The sequence below is a fragment of the Canis lupus genome, chromosome 10, assembly GCF_003254725.2.
Source record: "Canis lupus dingo isolate Sandy chromosome 10, ASM325472v2, whole genome shotgun sequence".
Taxonomy (NCBI): domain Eukaryota; kingdom Metazoa; phylum Chordata; class Mammalia; order Carnivora; family Canidae; genus Canis; species Canis lupus.
The window spans coordinates 56,363,025-56,386,695 of record NC_064252.1 but is presented as its reverse complement, the minus strand read 5'-3'; the positions used below and the strand labels follow the sequence as shown (position 1 = coordinate 56,386,695).

The window sequence follows — 23,671 nt, the reverse complement described above, 5'->3', positions numbered from 1 at the left end:
TGTAGATGTGCTAGAGGATCTGTCTGTTGCTACCTTACATCCACTTAATAATCATAGTGGAAGCACAAAAAGAGAAGTATTCATTTTTACAATAATGATTCAACTGATGCATTATTCCTGATCAGAATTTTAATTCACATATAGCCAAGTGGCCAACTACTTACTGCTTTATAAACATACCCTAGACCAAATACTTGATACTGTTTTAAAGCTCACGGTTTTTTGGCAGGATCTATAAAGTTTTAGCCAACAAAAGTGTGTGAAGGCACTCGAGTTGCACTGTCCAAATCGGTAACCCTTGGCCACACGTGACTACTGACCGTAAGAAACGTGGGCAGCAAAATACATATTAGATTTCAAAGACTTAGTTGAAAAAAATGTAAAGTATCTTGCTAACTTCTTATACTGACTGTACATTGATTTGATAATATATTGGATGATCTGATTAACCAAAATATCTTACTTAGAAAGTTAAAAATCACAAGTGGCTAGTATTAAATTTCTTTTAGACAACAATGTTCTAAATATTTAAAACATATCGGTGGTTTAGCAGATTAAATGCTCCACCAAAATTCTTGGTCACTCAAATGACTATGTTTAACAGGAGTCTGGCCTATACATATAGCAACTAATAACTTAGATTTTCCATGGGGGGCAAGGATACAATTAGGTGCCTTCAGCTTATTTTTCTATGGTTATCAGCTGTCCTTGATGCTCTACTAACCATGATACTCAAGGTCAATTTCTCCTGCCAAGTCCAAAGCTTAGTAGAAAGGCTCTTAGACATAATTTTAGCTCATAAATGTTGATGAGTGACAATTCCCAAAGGAACTTTGTTTTTAATTTCTGTCTTTTTAAAAAATATTCATTTATATACAGGCTTTTTCCTACCACTTTTCTATATTATGATTTTGGGGGGAAAATTAAAACTCCTGAATATGATATAAGATTTTGTTTTTATGCTTTGTTTTCCTCATTACAAAATAGTTCAGATTTTACTTCAGGAAAAAATTCAAATACAGGTAAATACAAAGGAAAGTCATTCAGAAATACTATTTTGGTGTATACCCTCCTAAGTTTTAAAATTCACTGTTATGAGTGTTGGTATAAAGATATTAATTCTAATTTATCAAAAAAAAATTTTTTTGAGAGAAAGAGCATGTGCTAGCAGGGGGAGGGGAAGGAGGAAGAGGGACAGAGGGAAACAGAGACAGAAAATCTTAAACAGGCTCCATGCTGGGGGGGGGGGGGGGGGCACTCAATCCCATGACCCTCAGATCATGACCTGAGCCAAAATCTAAGAGTTAGGATGTTCAACAAACCGAACCACCCAGGTGCCCCAACTTTATCAATATTTTCAAGTGAAATGTAGTTTTTAAAAGATTAGTTTTCCTACTTACCCCAGTTTGTGTTGATTGTACAAAAATATAACCTCCAACCATAAACACATCACTTGTAAAAAGAAAACATTTACCTTTTACATTCCTTTAGAAGATTAGCTTTTATATTTTCATTTCAAATAAAATGCTGCTTTGCAAAAAGCCCAGCTTATTTTGAATCACTTTCTTCATCACCACATGTTCCATACTACTGGGGCAATTTGGTCAGAGGTCAGGAATGTGGGTATGCCATCATGGGATGCGGGAAATCATTTACAGAATGCATAAAAGTCACTCCACAGCACTCTGCCTTAAGGCTGAATCTGCATGGCATGATCTCTGCTACACAACACGATGTACCAAATTTTTCTCATCTTAACTTCTAAATTATAAATGGGAGTACACATTCAGGCATAGGCATAAATTTCCCCAGCCTCATATATATATTAAATTTGTGAACACGTGACAACAGTCATTACCTTCTAAAACATTCCTAAGTCTTGACCTTTTACAACCTAATGATTTGAGAGACCTGCTCCCCTTCACCTAACTAGAGTGAGGGGAAAACTTTCATAGGAAGCTCTTCTCTACTGCTGAGAAAAAGCTGCTGTTTCCAACTCCCCCAGGAGATTCCTCAGACACGTTATGAAGACTGCAGAGTTCAGTTCCCTAGGATTCCACGTGTGTTTCTTTCGGATACTAAAGAACAGGAGGGGTGATGAGTGACTGAGCTGTCAATCTTACTAATTTTCAAGCAAAAAAGTCTAAGGAAAATGGAAAGATGCAAAGCTCCCTGGGCAATGGAAATGACCCAGCTCCAGACTCATCTTTGTGAGGATAAACCGGCACTTGACAAGTGACGGCAGGCTTGATTCCTACGTCTTTAAAACACAGACATGTTCCACACTGTACCAGAGAGGCCATCTCCTCTGTGAAATATCTTATTGAGTTTGATACTCCGACACCAAACGGGTGTCCCAGAATGTGATTCAATTCTGACACTAACTGCCTGGAGCTGGCGCAGATCCTCCAGCTTAAGAGATCTGTCTCCCAAGACTGCCTCCACTTCAGATGCCAGACACAAGCCATACTTCTGACTGAGAGCTCTAAGTTCATAGGTTCCCATGAACATCCCCCCCCCCCTCGGGTTCAAAAATTTACTAGGACAACTCACAGAACTCAGGAAAATACTTATGTTTGCTGGTTTATTATAAAGGACACAATTTAGAAACAGCCAAATGGAAGAGGTCTATATGCAAGGTACGGTGGGGAGTGTAGAACTTTCAGGTCCTCTCAGGACCCACCACCATCCCAACACACTAATGTGTTCCCCAATCCAGAAGCTCTCCAAATCATGTCATTTAGGAGGTTTTATGGAAGTTTCAAGATGTAGATACGACGGATTAAATCAGCCATTGAGATTAAACTCAATCTCCAGGCCCCCCTCTTTCCCAGAGGTTGGTGGTTGGGGCTGAATGTTTCCACCTTATCATTATTTGGTCATTTCAGTGACCAATCCCATCCTAACGCTATCTAGAGGCCTTCCTCTAAAGTCACCTCCATTAACATATATCCAGGTGTGAGGAAGAAGGCTTTTCAGGAGTAACGAAAGACACTCAGCAAATTCCGAGGCTTTTAGGAGTTCTGTGCCAGGACTGAGGACAAAAACAAAACTTATTTCTTATTATACCACAAAGTTAAAAGCAAGAGGAAGAAGGCAAGTAAAACTGAAAGAACAGTTTTTATAACTCCTAGAAAGAATATACAATATTTCATATATAATAGTATGTTACATGTATAAAACATCTATTATATACACAGCAGCCTAATCATAGAAAATATTTGTAAACTGGGTAAAAATTAGTAGCAAGCAGTTTGCCTTAGTAAAGGACAAAATCCAAGGTGGTGGTTACACTATCAATACAAGATGTGCTGTAAAAAGATGAATTCCTGCAGTAATGTCTTTTATATATCACTTCAGAATTCAGATTGAAGTCTAGAGAAGACTCAACATGTAGAGCATTTAAGAGGAACAGGAAACTTGTTATATACATTTCTACTGTGCTAGCCAAGATTCCTCACTTTAGAACATGCATTTGTAACAGAAACCCTACAACAGCATTCCCTCACGCTGGATCTGTCACTATGCAACTTCCCTATAAGGAGGCAGTAAGATACTTCTCTTTTCTCAAAATGAGGTACCAGCCTTCCACACCACTCCCACATTAAAGTGTGCCTTTAACATAACTGTTGAGTTTGATACTTTAATTCTTACTAGACTTTAACTAGGTCTAGATGTAATGGTTTCAGACACCCAGGGAAAGAGACCAGTCAACCATCAATACTCGACACCAGTGTCGAAATGTGATTCCCCAGATCAGCCACATCAGCAACACCTGGGAACCTGATGGAAATGCTTATTATCAAGCCCCATCCTAGACTTACTGATTCAGAAACTCTGTGGGGTGGGCCCAGCAATTAACGAGATGACCAGGTGATTATGATGCATGCTCACATTGTGAAACCAGTGTTCCAGACACTGCTGGACTATTCTCTTTTTTTTAATTCTGTTACTCTTTTTTTCAGTATACAAGATTCTTAGAGAGCTCAGAGATTTTTCTGTCCCCACAGAATGGGAAGTCAGATGATAAGAAACTTGAATAAACATAGTTTTCCTGATATTTTCTGGATTCACTGAAAGCATTTTTTTTTTCTTTTCTAAACATCATTTAACCTGGAGGCAACACATTTTCTTTTCAATAACTTGTCATGGTTACTCATGACTTCTTCTAGATCACAAGATTCATTCCTGAGCCTTTTAAAGATCTTTTTAAAAACATGTTTCAATTACCCATTATCAATACTCTATGCCAATGAGCTTTGAATCATTTTATATTCCACTGAATATAGAAAAATAGGAATGTATACACTTTGGAGCCAGTCTGCCTTAGCCACTTATAAGCAGTGTGACCTTGGGCAAGCTACTTAATTTCTCTAGGTCTTAGTTTCCTCGTCTATACACTGTAGATAATAATAACACCTCTCATATGTGGTTGTTATAGGATTAACTGTTAATATATACAACAGTACCTGCACCAGTAAGCATCACGATAAATGCTATTACTATCATAACTATAGTAGTTCAGGGACCTAGACAACACAGAGGGAAAGCCACCCTAGGGTTAGGACAACTGATCAATACTAAGGAGAGGTGGGAATCTCCCTTGGAACTGCACGAAAGAGTAGATACAAAGAGCAAGGAACTACTCTACAACTGCAGATACAGTTCTCCTTAAAAGGGAGATAATACGTAACAGTCTAGAACCAGAAAGTAAATGACTCATGATCAAACCTAATTTGCCACCAATATGATACTGACCTAAAGACTTAAATGAAGACTCAAGAAAAAGACGTTAAGAGATTAAAGTACAAATCAATCCACAGCACAAGTCAGGATTATGGTTTTCATAAGGTTCCATGTTAATGAATAAGCTAGAAAATCTTCTAGAGTGACTCTCTGTTTAATCACTCATTTATGCCCTTAAATCAGGCAAGCTCAAAGAAAGATCACTTTACTTTTGCTTACCATCAAGAGAATTCTGAATGACACATACATCATAATCAGATTACACCATAAAGGTAACAAGAAAAGCTATATGAAAAATTAACAAAAAGCTTACCTGGCTTACATGGTTACAATTTATGGATAATAATCAAAGATATTAAGAAAAAAATCATTAACCCACTTTTCTCATTAGGAAATCATTTGATTTGAAATCTCAAAGTACAGATGCAAGACCTCAAATAGACTCCACTCTGATCTGTGGTTTAAATATATTCAGAACTGCTTAGTTTTCGTCATGATGGAACCTTTTCTGGATTTTCAGGGCAATTTCAGGACAAGACACTGCCCACCCCAATTAGGGCTAGGGTGAAAGTGTGTTCTAAGTATTCAACTGCAAGTGAGAAATCACAAAAGGAAGGCTGTGTTCCTGCTGACTTTAATAAATCAATGGCAAACTTACCTGTTACAGTATTAAATGTGCCCTTACCAGATTATGATATTGCTCTTTTACATCTAAAACCCTTGCATGTGACACAAATTCTCCTTGGTCACTCAAAGTATTCTATTATTGTGACAGGCCAGGTCAACCACTGTATCACAGGAACTCAGCACACAGGCTAATTTGTATATTTCTCCACATATAGTCCAGTATGTTGCATTATTTTGAAATATTAAAAAAGAAGAGAATCCCTATAAACCCAGGGCAGTTTGAAAAATCAATCATTTTGGCTTAGGATGGACAGTCTCCAAATATGGAGCTGTCTATTTTATGCAATGGTCAGCTTGCCCTCCTGGGACATATTTAAGTAGAGGCAAGCTGACTTTCTTATAGGGGAGACAGGGTGGGTGATTTTAAACAGAGCTCTAAGGGCCCGTGGGCCTCTAACAGGGCCCAAGAAGACTTACCTGCCAGAGCCTTGATGCGGGACCGCTCGAAGAGCCTTGCAGAACTGTTCTCGTTGTCCCAGTCGTCCACATCCCAGCGGTTGTTGACATCGCTGTACTGCTGTTGGATCTCAATGTTGTCATAGTCTGTGGCTACTGTGGTCGTCATCTTGAACTGTCTCAGCTGCTCCTCCACATCAGATCCTTCTTAGAGTTCTTTGAGAAAGAGAAAGAAAACCTATTTAGACATCTAATATGCACTGGGTGCCCATGAAACCCGCTGGGATAAAGGTGAGTAGGAGCTGAAACTCTTGCTACCAATCAAGAACAGATTTCTGGAGTCAAGCAAAGCTGATTTTGAACTTCACCACTGCCTCATAACACATGTGTGACCTTGGCCAGGGTACTTAACATCTCTGAGCCTCAGTCTCCCCCACCATTAAAGAGGAATGATAGTCTCCATGTTGAGAGGACTGAGTGAGATACAGATACCCAATACAGGATGGGTTTCTACCCTCTTCATAAAGTTTAAGCTTTGCAATTTTACGGTTTTATTGGAGGGGCACCTGGGTGGCTCAGTGGTTGAGTGTCTGCTTTGAGCTCAAGGCGTGATCCTGGGATCTGGGATCAAGTCCCTCATTGGGCTCCCTGCGAGGAGCCTGCTTCTTCCTGCCTATGTCTCTGCCTTTCTCTCTGTGTCTCTCATGAATAAATAAATAAAACCTTTAAAAAATAAAATTTTATCAGAGCTAGATGAATACCTACGTGGGGCTTCTGAATGAACTCATTTATTTCTACTCTATACCACTATTAACTATAACCTTTTAGCTTCTCTTAGAAATTATTACAATGTTATATAAGAGAACAGATCATTTCACCTAAATATCTCATTTTCCTATTAGAAAATTTGTGCCAACAATCAAATGAGATAGTAAATGGAAGTCAACAAGGACAGTTTCAGTGCATAATAGAGGCTCAATAAGAAATGACTGCAATTATTTATACTGCTATTTTTTTTAATTTTTTTTTTTTTTTTTTATGATAGTCAGAGAGAGAGAGAGAGAGAGGCAGAGACACAGGCAGAGGGAGAAGCAGGCTCCATGCGCCAGGAGCCTGACGTGGGATTCGATCCCGGGTCTCCAGGATCGCGCCCTGGGCCAAAGGCAGGCGCTAAACTGCTGCGCCACCCAGGGATCCCTATACTGCTATTATTTACAAATTCTATGACCAATACCCAGTTCTCAGGGACCTACCAGGGGGCACAGGATTTTACAGGAACAAATAAGAAACAAGAATCTAGGCCTCAACTCTTGGTCCACTGCTATCCTCACTTTATCAAAATACCCTCAGAGAATTATGAGAATACTTTTAGCTTTAAATATAGCTACTTCCCTCTTCTTCTTCTTTTTTTTTTTTCCAGTGGTTGAGTCATTTTATTGGACCTTTATTTAATTTAATTTAATTTAATTTAATTTAATTTAATTTTATTTTATTTTATTTTATTTTATTTTATTTTATTGGACCTTTAAGGGTTGGTTGTGGGGAGCATTCCCTCCATCTGGTCAGGGTCCTGCATAGGGGTCCTGCAGGGGAGACCATCTTAGGCTCTAGCTACTTCCCTCTTCAATGCAGCTATGATGCATCCGCTGAACCAGAATGTACTAAGAGCTTTACTACATGCTCAGCATTGTTTCAAATGCCAGGGATAACAGTAAACAAGATAAGGATTCAGCCCCAGGAAAGTCTAAGGCCTTGTAGGAGTCGTCGGACAAGAAGCACACAAGGCAAAATAGTTGGGAGAAAATAAAAAGTGGAGCGAGGCAATAGAGTCGGTGATTGACCACACTGTTTCATAAATTTCAAAGTTAAAAGACTAGATAGATCTTATTGTTCACACCACTACCACCAAAAAGAAAAGAAAAAATATTAATTACATAATATGATAAATGCATTAGCTAATGCTACAGTGATCATATTGCAATACAGAAATAAATCAACATTCTGTACACCTTAAACTTACATAATGTTATACATCAATTACATCTCAGTTTAAGAAAGTTTAAGACTATTTCAGATCTGGTGGTCAAGGAAAGCCTCTCTGAGTTAGTATTTAAACTGAGATCTCAATGTCAAAAAGAACAGGTCACACTCAGATCAAGAGAAATAGCATTCCAGGCAAAGGAAAGACATTATGTTGAGAAACAGCTTGTTGGAGGAATGAAGAAGCCAATGACCCCTATAATTACCCACTGTCGCTCTGGATGGGAGTAAAATCCTGGATACTCATAGATATAATCAATCCCAGCAGTATAAACTTACCAGTAGATTAATTTTAACATGTACATTAGTAATGTATTTACCAATTTCATAAAAACACAAAAAATTATGGAAACCTAGGCCAATACGTATATTCTATTGATCTTACTGTTGGTTGCTTTTAACACTGAGTCATAACGCCCTTCAAAAAAACAGAAAAGTCAATAGTGTCATGTACCATTTGACCTTGGAGGTGATTAGTTTTCATAACTATGTCAATACAAAGGGTTTCATAAAATTCAGCGTTGGAGGATGCTGTCTCTACAGGAAAAAAATGTGAAGGCACTATGAATTCCAAATTTCTGCAAGTAGAGAAAGTGCAATTTAACCCAACCCAAGGTGAAATCTAAACACTACATACCTCTCGGGATTAGTGCTGGCTATTTGGTGCCACCTGCTGACCAATGAGAACATGCCACACTAGGGCCTCCAGGGCCACCACTAACCTATGCTGACTCCCACACCGGACTCCCTAAGTCCAACTACAACCATTTCCCCCATGTGTCCCTCTTCCTACCACTGACTTATCCCCAGATCAGTGACTGCTTTCCACAGATTTCTAAACAAGCAAGTGCTAATCCTTTCCCTAAGCTTTAAATAAGTTGTTCAAACCACGTAAGTACATTTTGTCCTAAAAATTCTTCCTTAATGGTTTGTTCTTTAACAACACCATTTTTCCTCAAAGAGGAAAGTGGGAAGCAGAAGTCTGTGTCCAAAAGAAATATCAATGCTGTTAGTTATTCCTTTTATCCAGTATTTCACTTGAGTGTCTAAGTACTTGGATATCAGAGTCATTTTTTTCTTCAGTATGCTCCATCTGTCCTAAGATAATATCCTTATCAAACAGCTGATTTTTTTTTTATAATGGAAGCTTTTCTCCCTCCTCCCCCACCCAGGGCAATGTTAAAGCAAAACATCCCAAACCCCAGCAGGGCCATAGTCAAAGATGTGACCTAACTAAGGGTAAAGGAAAAGTCAGAGTCAAGGAAAGACATGGATGAGTGTGCCCGTAGCACGGGGATTCCAAAAAGCCCAACACACTGGAAACACCATTATACCCCAACCCACTTCAACAAGTGCCAGCTGAGAGGACAGTTTATATCACACACAGAGGTGTCTCCAGTAGGTTATCTATAAAGGGCTAGATTTTCCCAAGGTTCTATCAGCCATTTGTCCCCACAGCCAGTGAAATAATCTGTACTTCTGAAATGGCTGTGGGAAGATTAGGAGGACAGAAGAACAGAAAGCTGGCCATCTGCCTGGTGGGTCTGCCACTTGAAAAGCAAGAGAGGAGTGTGTAAGGTTGGCAAGACCATCGACTCTCTCAGAGAACAGTTCTCAATGCCCCCAATGCACTTAGTGAGGGCCCAGATTCTGACTTGATCACCACAGCAGGAACTCATTAAATAATCCCCAAGTAAATAAAAATCAGTAATATCCTGGGTGCAATATAAATAATACCCAAGTTTTTGTGGCTAGGGGCTAGGTTTTGAGAAGATGGTTAAGAGTGCATACCTACCTTCCCTGCCCTAAGTCTGTGTGTGTGTGCGCGTGCATGTGCACATGCATGTGTAAAAACAAGGAATATGCAAACCAAAATCCCGTCACTGAATTATTCTTCTCTAGCCCTACATCCTATAAACTGGAATTTTCTAAAAGATACAAAAAATTCAAAAGGTTCATCATTTCCTGCTTCAGTAAGAAGACAATAATTTTATTTCTTCAAACTGGCAAAGCAAAACAGAAATATAGATGAGGAAATGATTACCCTAGACCCAGAAGGCAAATAGGTTCTTATAGCTTGTGCATATGCTCCATGCATATGGTCATAACCATCAAAAAAAAAAAAAAAGCTAGAACATTACTATTCCAAGTTTCAGTAGTATTCTATTAGTTTGCCTCTTTATTGATTAAAATTCCATAAATCAATACCTGGCAAAGCCCAGAGGGAAAATATCTGTTTTTTTTTAAATGTCTGTTTATTTTCCAAGGTGCTAAATCTGTTTTCCAGGTGATATAGATATTGGATAAATGCACAGGGTTTTATTCTTTTCCACTGCCTTGTTTCCTGTGCTTCTGTTTCTGCACAAAATCTCCCCGGGTGACGTTACCCACCCCCTAATCTTTGGCTCCTCCTTTCTGGACACAGCTGCTCCTTGGACCGCTAAATCCAAGGTTCACCAGGTCTGTATCTAAAACTAAGCCCATAATTCCTCCCTCCAGACCCCATTTCCTTTCCATCACTCTCTCAATGAATGGCACCCTTCTTTCTCCCAGCTACCTCAGCTAGACACCTTGCAATGCTCCCTCACCTCTCCCCAATCTCCCATCTTCAGCTCCCAAGGCTGCTTGGTTTTCCTGATACCTCAGGAGTTAGCTCAAGCAACAGTTTTTTTCTTTTACCAGCAACTCACCTCAAATTTTAATCCCTATCCTTTCCCCAACATTGCCACCAGAGGGACCTTTCTCAAATGAACTCTAATCATTTCAATCCTGTGACTAAAACCCACTGAGGCATACGCCTTCAGAATAATGCCCAGAAACCTTTGAAGAAGAAAGGGGACGATTCACGAGGGGACTCTGATCAGCTTCTCCAGCCTGGTCTCAATATTCCTGTCCTAAGCTCTGGTAGCTCCTGAGAAAACAAAAAAAGTGAGGAGGCTCTTGACTTACCTCCAAATGACCTGGAAATAGCTTTTTCCTCTCCCCACAAATCCTAGCTTAGGTATCACCTTATCCAGGAAGCTACCCCATATCAGTTACCACTACCTCCTGGTCTGAATGAAGACAACCTTGGATAACCCTGCATATGTCCTCCCTTGCAAGACACCTTATACACCACTGACCTATCACTTATCAGACTTTCTCATGAGTACAAAACTTCTATTTACTTATTGTCACTAGGCTCTTGAGGTCATGTTCCCATCATATTGTCCTTATATCTTCTCAACTCCTAGTGGGGTGCTTAGAAGCAAGCATTAAATGCTTGCTAATTATTTATTTGTGGCTGGCTAGGAAACTGGTAGGTGGAGGTCTGGAAGGTGAGGGCACAGGCGCAATGTCAGTTCAAGCTGCCACTCTGGTACTATCTCTATTAGGCACAAAGGCCAAAACACATATTCATTTGAGCTACATAGATCTCCTGGGCACTCTGTTTTCAAGGAAGTCACAGTTTTAGACTAGGCTGCTGATAAATGTGAAGAGATTTAATAAGGTGCTTCTCCTTGTACATATTAAAATTTATGTTTCCCTTTTTAATTTAGTTTTAACCCAACAAAAGAATTGTCTGAAGTACTCAGATTTCAGAAGTAAAGCAACAAGTAGAGAATAAATGGGATTTTCACTGGCACTATACACATACACATCATGCGCGCACACACACACACCTCCTTAATATCCAATTTTAATTAAAGGCTCTAATAAATTAAATGAAAATGAAAACGGTAACTAACATTTGCCAATCCTTTTTGAGGAAGAAACCCATATGCTAACAATTATTTTGGCAGAAGCCACAGACCCAAATGTTCTGCAAACACTTAAAACCCTCCCACTTTACTCATAAAAGACTTGAAAAAGCATACGGCGGAATGCTGGTGTGCTATCTTTAAAAAAAAATTCTGCTCAGGGACTTTGAAGAGATCAAGCTGTGGGTCTGACAATTTCCAGGAAGAGACCCAGGAGAGATCTGCCCCAACCCTCTCAACTGCTCTGCCTCCAGAAAGTAAGACTTGAGTCACACCCTGTTTGTAATGTGCCCACTGAGGCATTCTGCAGCACGCACAAAATGGCCAACAAAGAGAAATAGCTGCAAGAAATCACAGGGTTGGATAAACCCAGCAAACCTACTGTTATTCAGGTTCATGAAGCTGGCTTCACAATAAAGTCCAAGACTCCATCTTAAATATCCAGAGTTGTCTGCTCACAAAACCAATACATAAATGGTGAGTTCTAGAGTGACAACAAAGTCAGGTACCTAGTATTTTATAAAAGTGAATTTTTTCACTTTTTTTTTTTTAAGTAAGCTCTATGCCCAAAATGGGGCTTAAACTCATGAGATCAAGAGTCACAGGCTCTACCAACTGAGCCAGCCAGGCACCCCAGTATCATTCACTTTTAAAATTACCAGTTTACTTGAAGCTTTACAGAAACACATCAACTATACAAAAAGTATGATACAGTTGTATAAACTAGCCAAATATTCATAGAACAAGAACACTCTGAGAGAGAAGTATGCTCAGAGACCTATTTAATAATTAACCACCGTTAACAAAGGTGGTCTCCAATACTGTACACTAACTTTCATTTGTTTTATTTATCAATGACAGAATAGGTTAAAATCTCCCACTGAGTGTGGAGTTATCAAATTTTCCTTATAATTCCCTGGATACATACAAATCATAACTATTTTATCTTCTTGGTAGGTTGTTAACCCTGAAATAGCCTATTTTCTCCCTATTCACATGTTAATAAATCTATGTTTATTGATAGTAATATATGCCTGGTTTATCTTTTCCATTCTACTATTTCACCTTCTATTTTGTTTTAGGTTTTACTTATGTCTCTTATTTTTTAAATCTAATCCAAGTGTTTCTGTCATTTTTGTGGGCAAATACAATCCATTTACATTTATTAGGATCATAGGCATATTCAACGTTTCAACCAACTTGTTTTCTCTCTTAATTAATGAAATGGGGAAACCAGGGCCCAGTTAAACAACTAGATCATATCATATACAGCTATGAGCTCAAAATCTATAATATCTTTGTTACCTCTGAAACCTGAGCCACAAGAATTCAATCTAATCTTTAAAATACAGAAAGCAGATGAGTCTAACAAATCATCAGAAAATGCTAATAGTATTTAAAATAGTTTAATTTTCATACTGGCTTACTTTTTGTGGGCATAATACTTTTACTTGCTTTTTCATTCAGTCCTTCCCAGCAGCCCTTTGAGGTAGATAATATTATTAGCCCTACCTCATTTATTTGTTGGGTTGTTTTTTTATTGTTTTTTTTTTTTTTTTTTTTTTTTTTACGATTTATTTGACAGAGAGAGAGATTGAGACAGCATAAGCAGGGGGAGCAGGAGAGAAGAAGCAGGCTCCCCACTGAGCAGAGAGCCAGACATGGACTCAATCAAGACCTGAGCAGACACTTCACCGATTAAGCCATCCAGATGCCCTCTACTTTATTTATTTTATTATTTATTTTATTTTGTATTTTCTTAAAGTAATCTCTACAGTCAATGTGGGGCTTGAACCCACAACCCCAAGATCACATCACATGCTCTATTGACTGAGCCAGCCAAAGGCCTTATTAACCCTATTTTGGAGAGGGGGCCAAAAAAATGTGCTTTTTTTGAGGTAAGATACAGAGTATCTACAGAGTAGGATTAAAATTTCATGGATGGGAGATTAGGGGGAAAAGTATCTTTAAAAAAGTATCTAAAAGACTCCTTTGTGGAGAAAAGGATTAACGAAAAAAAGGTTGAAAAGCACGGCCAAGCTGAGAAAAAACACATATCACCTTTAAGTAAACAAAGACTTAAAAGTAGCCTTAGAAGATAGGAAGATGAAGAACACATTTCTTTGTAGAAAGAACTTTCCTATCCTACATATCATGTCTTTGATGTAAAAATTCATAGTAGGTTACTCTCCCCAAACACTAATATATGTTATTAAGCAAAATGATGATGATTTAGCCATCTTCTGTCTAAAATATTCACAAATTAAAGCACCTATTACAAAGCACCTGCTGCAGACCGAATGTTTATGTCCCTCCATAATTTATTTTAAATCCTAATGCCCAATGTGATGGCATTTGGAGGTGATTATTAGTGTCCTTATAAAACAGACCCAGATTCTTTGAGGAGCAAAATTAACCCTTATTATAAAGGAAATTTATTATTTTAAAAGATTTCACCAGCAAACAGTATACTGGCCATAATTTATTTTAAAGCACTCTATTAAAAAGAATTTATCTCTATAGCTTAATAATTTGTATTACACAATGACCAAAAGCAGATTTCTACAAGGAGGATTAAAATGTAAGGGGGAAAACAAGGCCTCTCTCAGACCTTCTTCAATTTTATAAGGTAAACTGCATGAAAAAACAGTGGAATTATAAAAGAATTATTATTTGAGTACCTTAAATGAAAATTCTTAATATACTGAGTAGAAATTTATTCTTTTACTATTTGTATATTAAAATTGTATTCTTTTTTTAAAGATTTTAAAAATTTATTTATTCATGAGAGACAGAAAGAAAGAGGCAGAGACATAAGCAGAGGGAGATGCAGACTCTCTGCAGGGAGCCCGATATGAGACTCAATCCCAGGACCCCAGGATCACAACCTAAGCCAAAAGCAGACACTCAACCACTGAGCCACCCAGGTGCCCCTGTATATTAAATTTTTAAAGAAAATACCTTGCTTCTTTTCTTGCCTGTGATACCATTTAGATTCTAAATATAAATCTGCAAGTCCTAAATTTTTTTTTAGCTTTATTTTGAAAACAGATTAGAGCTTTTCCAATGTCTATCTGTAAGTCTCAAAACCACCTAAATTGAATCAAACAAAAATATTCAATAATTTCTACTAAATATATGAATATTTCTCACTGGCAATTAAAGGCCAAACCTGTTTTTATTCTCCTTATAGAGAGAAGCAATTAAAATTGAAATCACTAACTCAGTGCAGACCTAACACAAAGATCTGATGGCCAATGTGGGGGTTTCTGAGTCAACTATAAATATTTGGGTCTCTTATTCCCAGATAGTTTTAAATTACATTACAATATAGGCGTAATGGTACTGCTGCCAAACTGCTGATCCTGAATTTCAGTGAGTCTGGCATTTCACTGTGTTATTGTTTGTGAAATTTCATAAGTCAGTATCACGTGTGCCCAAACAATAGAGGAGCAATAATGTGTTTTCTATTTGGGAAGCTGACTTTTCCTTCTAAAGTAGCCATGGGCCAAAATTCTCTGCAAATCTATCAAGTGAAAATGCCAATCTCCACTACCTGGAATAGTGACCAAATGAAGGAAATATGTAAAATGGCAATGAAAAGTAACACTGTAGGAAATGAAGAATGTAGCGCACACACACATACCCTAAGATCCTCTCTGTTCTGTTCATTGCTATACACCAGCACCAACATATCTTGCTTAAACTACAGCAGGTGCTCAAAAACAATTATGAAACAACTCTGAAACGCATTGCTTCTTTCTGCCTAATATATATCCTGGACCCAGTAAAATTCTCAGTGTTACATAAGGGGCTACCTTCTCTTCACTCAATTTCATTTAGGAAAGGAGGCATTTTTGCAAGAAGTTTGTTTTCAAATGTTGCAAAATAAGATAGGTCATATTTGGATAGGAATGGAGTAACCACTAATTTCACAATCTCATCTGGAATAAATAAATAAATAAATAAATAAATAAATAAATAAATAAATAAATCTTAATACATAATGTTTTAAGAATCATCCCCCTTTGCAAAGTGACCTAAATTCTAGGCATGTCTAATATCCAAATCCCAAGGTTTAAATATTACTGGTTAAATTTTCTCAGAGATCAGTTCAAATAATTCTCACCGCTTGGGTTAATGCTTCAGTAGCAAGCCTTTTCCAGGTATATGCCTGGTAAATGTTTCCCAAACTCACTTAGAACTCTGTAACCTTTCAAATGAACAAAATGACTAAAGGTTGGGCTATGATACTTGGAAAAGAGAAGTGACATTGATTCCAGAAAAAAACATTCCAATAATTATCATTTTAACATGATCAAGCCTCTATTACTAAAATTTAGGTCTGATCAATTTGAAAAAAACTTTTAAGAAAAAACAACTTTTAACAATTTACATAGGCTGAAATCCATTAGAATTCTGCACATTACTTTCAAAAGCTTGATTCCAAAGGGGCTCAATGTGAAGTTTGGTAACAGAGGTCAGTTAAAGTAAATGTGGAGATCCATTTGGCTTTCCAAAATATTTAAACACTAATAGGTGAGAAAAAGGAGCCACAGTGTTCAAATGCTAAGTTTAGCATCACGGAGGAGCTCTCTGATACACAACTAAGGGCGTGCATTCATCATAGGTGACCAAACACATCTACCACAAGGGCCAGACCATAATCTGACCAACTGAACCACCAACCCAGCACCCCACCAAACTTCTCACAAAGGCATAGAATAAAGCATGGCCTATCCAAAGCTACAGAGGCATGGGTCTGCAATTCAAATTTGCTATTGCTCAAATCACTTCAAAATGAAAATAAGGTTTCATCTGGTCAAGTCTGTAATCAGGTTCCAGAGCAAAGGAAACCAGCAACTTTCCTTGTTCCCCCAACAGCAGAAAATAGGCTTAAAAGAACAAGAACTAGAGCATTCAGAGTATTGTCTTTAAAAGCTCTCTAGTGATATGATTTTGGAAACTGCATTTTTGAACTCCTCGCTTGAACAAATTCAAACCTAGACTTTCATCTCCTTGAAGTGTTATTAATAAACCAGTTTTCTACTCCCCAAAATATCTATAACATAACATGCATTTTGTTTATCCCGTTCCCAAATGCTTTCAAAGAAGTTAGTTACTTCATTTGCCAAACTCAACAACAGAGTAAAGAACGAACAGGATGAGCAAAGTTGAGAGCTGGAGGCAATAAATTCTGTTAGCATTCGGATTCTGTGTAGAAAAAAAAATCAGGGGGAGGGGGTGGGTACCCCAGTGGTGGCCAGACATTTAGGGATGTCTGAATGAACTCTGATGCTGTCTTTCATGCCCTCAAAGGCTAAGGCCAATCCAAAAAGGATCCTGTAATTAAGGAAGGCTTTCTGATCTCATTAGCAACAGAACTATTATCTTTTAATAACTTATGATTTTAAAGATTAGGTTAACAGAACCAGGTCAGCCTAAACATCACCTTCTCTAGGAAGGCTTTTTTGAAGTTCCCAGTCCCAACTCAAGGCCTCCTATTACATGCTCTTGCTAGTGTCTTTTCCTCATGGCATATACAGAAAATAATTACATGTGTGATTATTTGTTAAATGACTACCTCACCTTATACACTGTACTCTCCATGAACTATTAGGCATTTCCCCTCTCTCTTTTTTTTAAAGATCTTATTTATTCATGAGAGACACACAGAAAGAGAGGCAGAGACACAGGCAGAGGAAGAAGCAGGCTTCATGCAGAGAGCCTGATGTGGGACTCACCCTGGGCCGAAGGCAGATGCTCAACGACTGAGCCACCCAGGTGTCCCCCTCTCTCTTTTTTATCAATGTAACCCTACATACAATACCCAGCACATAACAGACAATAACCCTGAACTTGTTTCCCTCTTTGAAGCAAGTGTCTTGATTGGCTAATACTATTTTCTTGTAACTTTAAAAATGAAAGTTATTGTTCTAAATTTATAGCAGGTACCTTATTTTTGCTTTGAGTCAAACCATTCCATATTAGAATTTCCCCTGGTTTACTATAGACAATTGACTTTAAGATGTTAGGGTTTGGGTTTTTTTTTTCTTAATTGTACAATGTCTTCATTAATTTGACTGTTAAATTGCTACAGCTAGCAATCATTTTACATATGTAAAGTTGAATTCCCTTTGTATTTCACATGTAATTTTCTAACTGAGTACATTTTATATTAAGGATGGATTATGCATGCATGTTTGGGTCAATGAAAGCAATGCCTTATTTGATTTACCCTTTAAAGTATTTTTTTTTTATTTATTTATGATAGTCACAGAGAGAGAGAGAGAGGGGCAGAGACATAGGCAGAGGGAGAAGCAGGCTCCATGCACTGGGAGCCCGATGTGGGATTCGATCCTGGGTCTCCAGAATCGCGCCCTGGGCCAAAGGCAGGCGCCAAACCGCTGCGCCACCCAGGGATCCCTTGATTTACCCTTTAAAAATAAAAGTTCCCTGAATATTTGATCCTTCAAAAAAATTTAATGAATAAGCTTTAAAATCTTCTCATCTTCCAAGAGTATTACAAGCACTTTCCCTACCACTTTCCTTACTTTCTTGCTGTAAAAAGAAAAAAAAAAATTCTAATGGGTCCAATGGTAAATTTGTTCAAATGAAAGCTGTAAATACTAAAAAAAAAAAAAAAAAAAAAATTCTAAAATAAACCCCTCAATGGTCAAGAATTATCTGCATTTCTTTTTCTTACTATATTTACCACATTACCACTTTTAACCTTCCCTCACTAACCAAAAGAAAAACTTCAAATGACAACTTCAAATGTCTATTTAAATTACAGAGATGAATTCCCCAAATAAAAATCACATCGCTGTCTTAACAGCCATACTCAAGGGGTGTGGGCTCAAAGGTAAAAGTTATGGGCAGAGTCATAACCGAGGGCCCAGGCACCAACAAGACTTTCCTCACTACCTCAGAAAGTATAGTTAGTACAGTGAAGGACCTTGGACCCAGAGGAGACTCAAAACTGTTCAAAAACACATACAGTAGTCCATTTAGACATTTAAAGTACCCACAGTTGGAAGAGGTGAAAATTGACAGCAGTCCAAAGAAAATATGGTAAGCTCAATCGAAAGTACCAGCAGCAGGTAGTGCAAACATAGTTTGGTTGTTAGAAATGAAGTTACACCCCAGGGCACTGACCAATCCTGTATTGAGTATTGAGAAAGGGGTAGCCAGGCTCTTAAGACACCTGGGAAGAAGAAAAAAAAAAAAAAAAAAAAGACACCTGGGAGTCCAGGCCCTGGAGCTAGGACCTCACAAGGGGAAAAGTCTTAAGGGGACATTGGGCATGTATCTATAAGGAGCTTCAAGAGGCCTCATGTGGGCACTGGCTGCCACAAATTCCTTGGCAGACAGGAAGCAACAAATTCATAGTGACTCAGGGTTAGAAAGCGCTTTCTAACAACTTGAGCTCTCCAAAAATGCAGAGGGTTGCCTGGAGAGCTGGTTCCCCTATCACCAGCAGTTCACACAGGGTGGTTAAGTAGCATTTGACAGGAAAGTTGGAGAGGAAACCAAGTACCGTGTGGGAAGCCGGGCTATACATGAATGCTTCCAACCAGCAGGCCACTATGATTTGGTTAACCACAAAGTATTAACCATTCTTGTGATCAGCACCCTGTAGTAGTACTACAGTACTTGAAACTTGGTTCCCAAGGTATGCATGATACTCTCTTCAATGGGGCTCAAGACATATTTCAAAAGAATGACTTTTCCATTCCTATTTTTAACTGAATCTCTATTACCTTAATTATAGTCAGTCTTTGTGTTTCCACATATTTTGATTCTCTTTAAAACAAAAGTACTCTTCTGCAAACATTTTTAAATATTTTCATCGGATTGCACAACCCCGCTGGAAAAAAAAATGGGCAAAAAATTTCGAAATTGGCTTTTGCATTTTGTTTTTTTTGTTTTTTTTTGCATTTTGATATAAACATTAATCTCAAGTGCACCATTGAAAATGTTTATCAAAATAATTATTTTACTAGACAACCTTATACTTTTATTAATATCATAAAGTACCAACTAAAACATATGTTCTTTATAAAACTATTTAAAAAAATATTTTATTTGAGAGACAAAGCAGAAAGAGCATAAGTAGAGAGAGAGGCAGAGGGAGAGGTAGAAGCAGACTCCCCACTGAACAGGGAGCCCAACGTGGGGCTCAATCCCAGGACCCTGGGATCATGACCTGAGCTGAAGGTAGACACTCAAAGGACTGAGCCACCCAGGTGTCCTCTAAGAAAACTTTCAATTAGAAACTACTGCCGATGCTGTCACTCAGAACATATTATTGAGTATGGTGTTGTCCTAAGCAAAAGGCAGAAGCATTCTTGACATCTATATAGATGTGAAAAAGCAAAAGTTTTTATTTAAGAAAGTTGGAATGTCAGAATATAATGTGCTTCATAAATCCTTTGTTTATACTGTTTAAATGAAACCACTCTTTGCTTCTTCAGTTTAGGGAGAAGGGCATTACATTTCGAGTAGTTTCCTTAAGAGATTATTTGGTGATTCTCTGATCCAGTTTCTGCTCTAGTGGAGGGGATGTAAACTCATCGGTCCCACCTAGTGTAAAGTCAATACACACACATCTAGCACTGGTCATTTTGTAGCTACATCCTCAAAAAATGAGTTGGTGACAAACCAAATCAAATAACCAAGGCATCAAGGGCACCTGGGTGATTCAGTCGGTTGAGCGTCTGACTCTCGATTTTGGCTCAGGTCATGATCTCAGGGTACCAGGATCCAGCCCCAAGTAGCAAAGGCTCCATGATTGGTGGGGAGTCTGCTTGAGATTCTCTCCCTCTCTTTCTGCCCCTCCCTCCACTCACACTCTCTCAAATAAATAAATCTTTAAAAAAATAATATCCAAGGTACCACATCAGCTATGGAATTTGTTTTGCTATGGTTGTTTTAAATACAGTTCCTGGAAGTGTTATCTTACCTGCTTTCTAAAGGCAGATCATGACTGCACCAAAACATTTCTGAAAAAAGTAAATGAATACTTTTGGAAGCATCAAGAAAGTATGGGAAAGCCATTCTCTTTAACCATACTCAGCTATAGGATGATGAAAAATTAGGCATTTAGTAGTTTCTCTGCCAGAAGTTGTCTGGTTTTGCTTTCTGGTGATGTTTTTGATACTGCTGTTTTCTCAAAAAGGGTTGGTATGTTGAAAGACCAGGAATGAAAGACCTATTTGTGAGACCAGTGATGAGAGCAAGGATCAAAATAGTAACCTACAAGGATGGTCATTTTCATGCTTATGGAGATTTCTTGCCTCTAAGCCTTGGATACTTTCAAATTCTGCTAAATCCCCGGATCCTCCAGGGGAAGGAGTAGGCAGCCAGTGTCAGAGACTTTTCTAAAACACGACTTGCCCCACTGTGCCTAGAGGAGGACCAACAGGGAAAGTACTGGTCTGCTTAGTTTGCTCTGACTGCAAAGGCACTAACCCAGGGGGCAGAGACCCCTCACACTATGGAAGGCAGCCAGTGGCTTACACAGTGGAGTAAAGACTGGCCAAGTTCCCATGAGATCCTTCTACCTTCAAATAGAGCCTGCGAAGAAATGGGAGTATAATATACATCAGAATGGAGACTCCAGTCCTGGGGCAGGTGAGACTAGTTGACCAGGCTCCAAAAAAAACATTTTTAAATTAATCAGCCCTTTAAAAAAATTAATCAGCCCAAGAGAATAAGCTCCACAGGGCAAGATTTTTTTAACTTAGCAATCACCGACCAGAAGACTAAAATGTACTCAGTTGTTAAAATCCTTCTTTGTGTCAAATCCAGAGTGACTGCTGTGCCAGGGAAGAGGTCAGCTACACAGGCAGGGAATATCAGTGCTTCTCCTGCCTCACCGCCACGGAGGGAACATGGCAGTGACAACAAGTGCCTTCTTCTCAAGGTGAGCTGGGTGATGTACTAGCTCAGGAGTCTGTGCAGAGCTCCCCCCTTGGCTCCTAATGGAGACAAGGCCAACAAGCGTTGGTCCTCTTCAATGCAACTGCTTACCACTCACCCACTCTCTAGGAACTTCCCTCTGGAAGTTCCAGAAAGTTCTTGCTAACCAGCTCAGCAGGCTTTACAAATGGAGGAGACACTCCCCCTTGCTTTCATTCCAAAAAGCGCGCACGCGCGCACACACACACACACAGAACAAAGCCAGAGTATGCCCTTGGTTTTACACTGAGGTAGATTTTTCATTAACACACCTCTGTCTGACTTCAGGCTAAGTCCATTAATCTTTCTCTATGCACAGAACCTTGCAGGAAAAGCAGGCTGGGAGCTGTCACCCATGTATACACATCCCAGCCCCAAAAGGTATTCTCTGAAGTATTTATTTCATTTCCTCTAAATAGCAGGAGGTATCCTGCATCTCTTGCCATGCCTCCCTTGCCAGAAACAGACAGCAATGTCAGGAGCAGCCTCCTCTGATGTAAACCAACTACTCACGCAGGAGGGGTGGGCAGGTCCAGCCAGACCACTCTGTCAGCCTGACCATCCCACAGCACTAAATTGATGCCAGCTGCCCATTACCGGCTACATTCCTTAGGTCTCTGGAACCGGCTCCTGACAAGAATAACAAACCTTCACCATCAGCTTCCAGATGATAGCAGAGGTGAGGCCTTCGGGGCCACAAAGCAGAAAACCACCAGCTTCCCGAACATCATAGCTACTGTCTCTCATGGTGAGGGGTGGAGATGGGGATGGGGGGGGGGGTCCCCATATCAGAGGCCAGTAAGTGTCTTTTAGATAAGAGATGAATGAATTCTGATATCCTTTAAAAGAAAAATATATTTTTATTGTCTTTATTTCTCCGAATTTTACATGTGGAAAAGGATGCTGTCATATTACAAGGATTAATGGCAGGTCTGGGAGCCCTTTAATCCAGTCTTGCTTTCAAATGTGTTTATCGAATGTCCCAAAATATGCTAAATGATCACCCACGGCACAAATTCTCAGCGAGCTGTAAAAACTTAGCAAAAATGTGATCAGATTTTTCTCCAAAAAGTCTCTATACACAGAAGTCGCTCCCTATCTGTTTCCTCTTGTCCCACAAGGCCAGCCCCTCCCGGGCAGGCTGCTCCACCAGGTTACCACAGTCCCTGTGCAGCTGCAGCACTGACCCAAGCGGCCGGCAGAAGCAGGCAAGCCACGAGGGCATTTCACACAAGGCCCCCAACACAACCAGGGCTGGAGCAGACCACTTCGGAGTCCATGGGGTGCAATCCCTCTTTTTGATACCACGGACCTGCACCTTGCTGTCCAGCCTGGTTAGCACTTAACTGCTTTAAACTATCCTTAATGGACACAGGCGGCATTGGAAATCATCAGTTATGTCCAACACTGCCGAAATAATATGTATTATTCCCTAAAAGGGGAGAAAGAGGTTTGTAACATATGCAAAAGTGACTGGCTATTCCGAAGACTCTTCTGTGATAAACAGCAAGTGGTCTGGAAGCTGCTGTCTCATTTTAGCTAATTACAAACCTCTCTGTTTCTGGGGGGGAACAAAATAGAGCAGAACCTGAGGACGTTTATCATGCCTCTCACTGAGGAATGTGGGAGCTCCAGCGGGAAAACGGAGGGCAGTTTCTCCTTGGATGGGGTGATCAATGCTTCATCCTCACTGGGGTCCAACTCTCTGTTGACTGTTGCCGCCTGGCCAGGCTCTCCATGGGGCCAGGAGGCTGAGGAGCTCACCAGAGATCTGGAATCAGAGACTCTGACACCCCTTCCAGAAACCAGGTATCCTATGTTCAGGCCGGTCCCAGAAGGGGCCTTGGGACACGTCACCTTGAGGCTCAGGGCCTCGGTTTCCCCATCTGTAAAGAGGTCTGGACTGGAACAGTGGTTCCCAGCCCAAGCCGAACATCACAATTCCTCGTGATGATTCTGTTACTTAATTAGGCTCAGGTGTTGGGTGGGCATGGAGCCCTTTAAACCTAAGGGCTGAGATTTACTGATCAACTAGAGGCCCTCGTAGCTTAAACGATACAAAAGCCTTCTTAAGCCCCAAATATCAGTGAAATCATCTG

At 39.4% G+C, this 23,671-nt stretch overlaps 1 protein-coding gene and 1 long non-coding RNA gene across 9 annotated transcripts in view; one reads left to right on the top strand and one right to left on the bottom strand.

Moving 5' to 3' along the window:
• SPTBN1 (spectrin beta, non-erythrocytic 1) overlaps positions 1-23,671 on the bottom strand; it is a 197,522-nt gene that overhangs the window by 135,843 nt on the left and 38,008 nt on the right. For all 8 annotated transcript variants that reach the window (XM_025467186.3, XM_049115520.1, XM_025467192.3 and 5 more), the window contains one exon: positions 5,851-6,045. In XM_025467186.3, coding sequence (XP_025322971.1) covers positions 5,851-5,998 — 148 coding nt within the window. In that variant the 5' untranslated portion in view covers positions 5,999-6,045. The remainder of the gene's footprint in view (positions 1-5,850; positions 6,046-23,671) is intronic.
• On the top strand, positions 6,012-22,872 carry LOC118350032 (uncharacterized). The gene is made up of 3 exons (XR_004803095.2): positions 6,012-6,120; positions 21,423-21,537; positions 22,186-22,872. It is a non-coding gene; the product is annotated as an uncharacterized LOC118350032 (long non-coding RNA).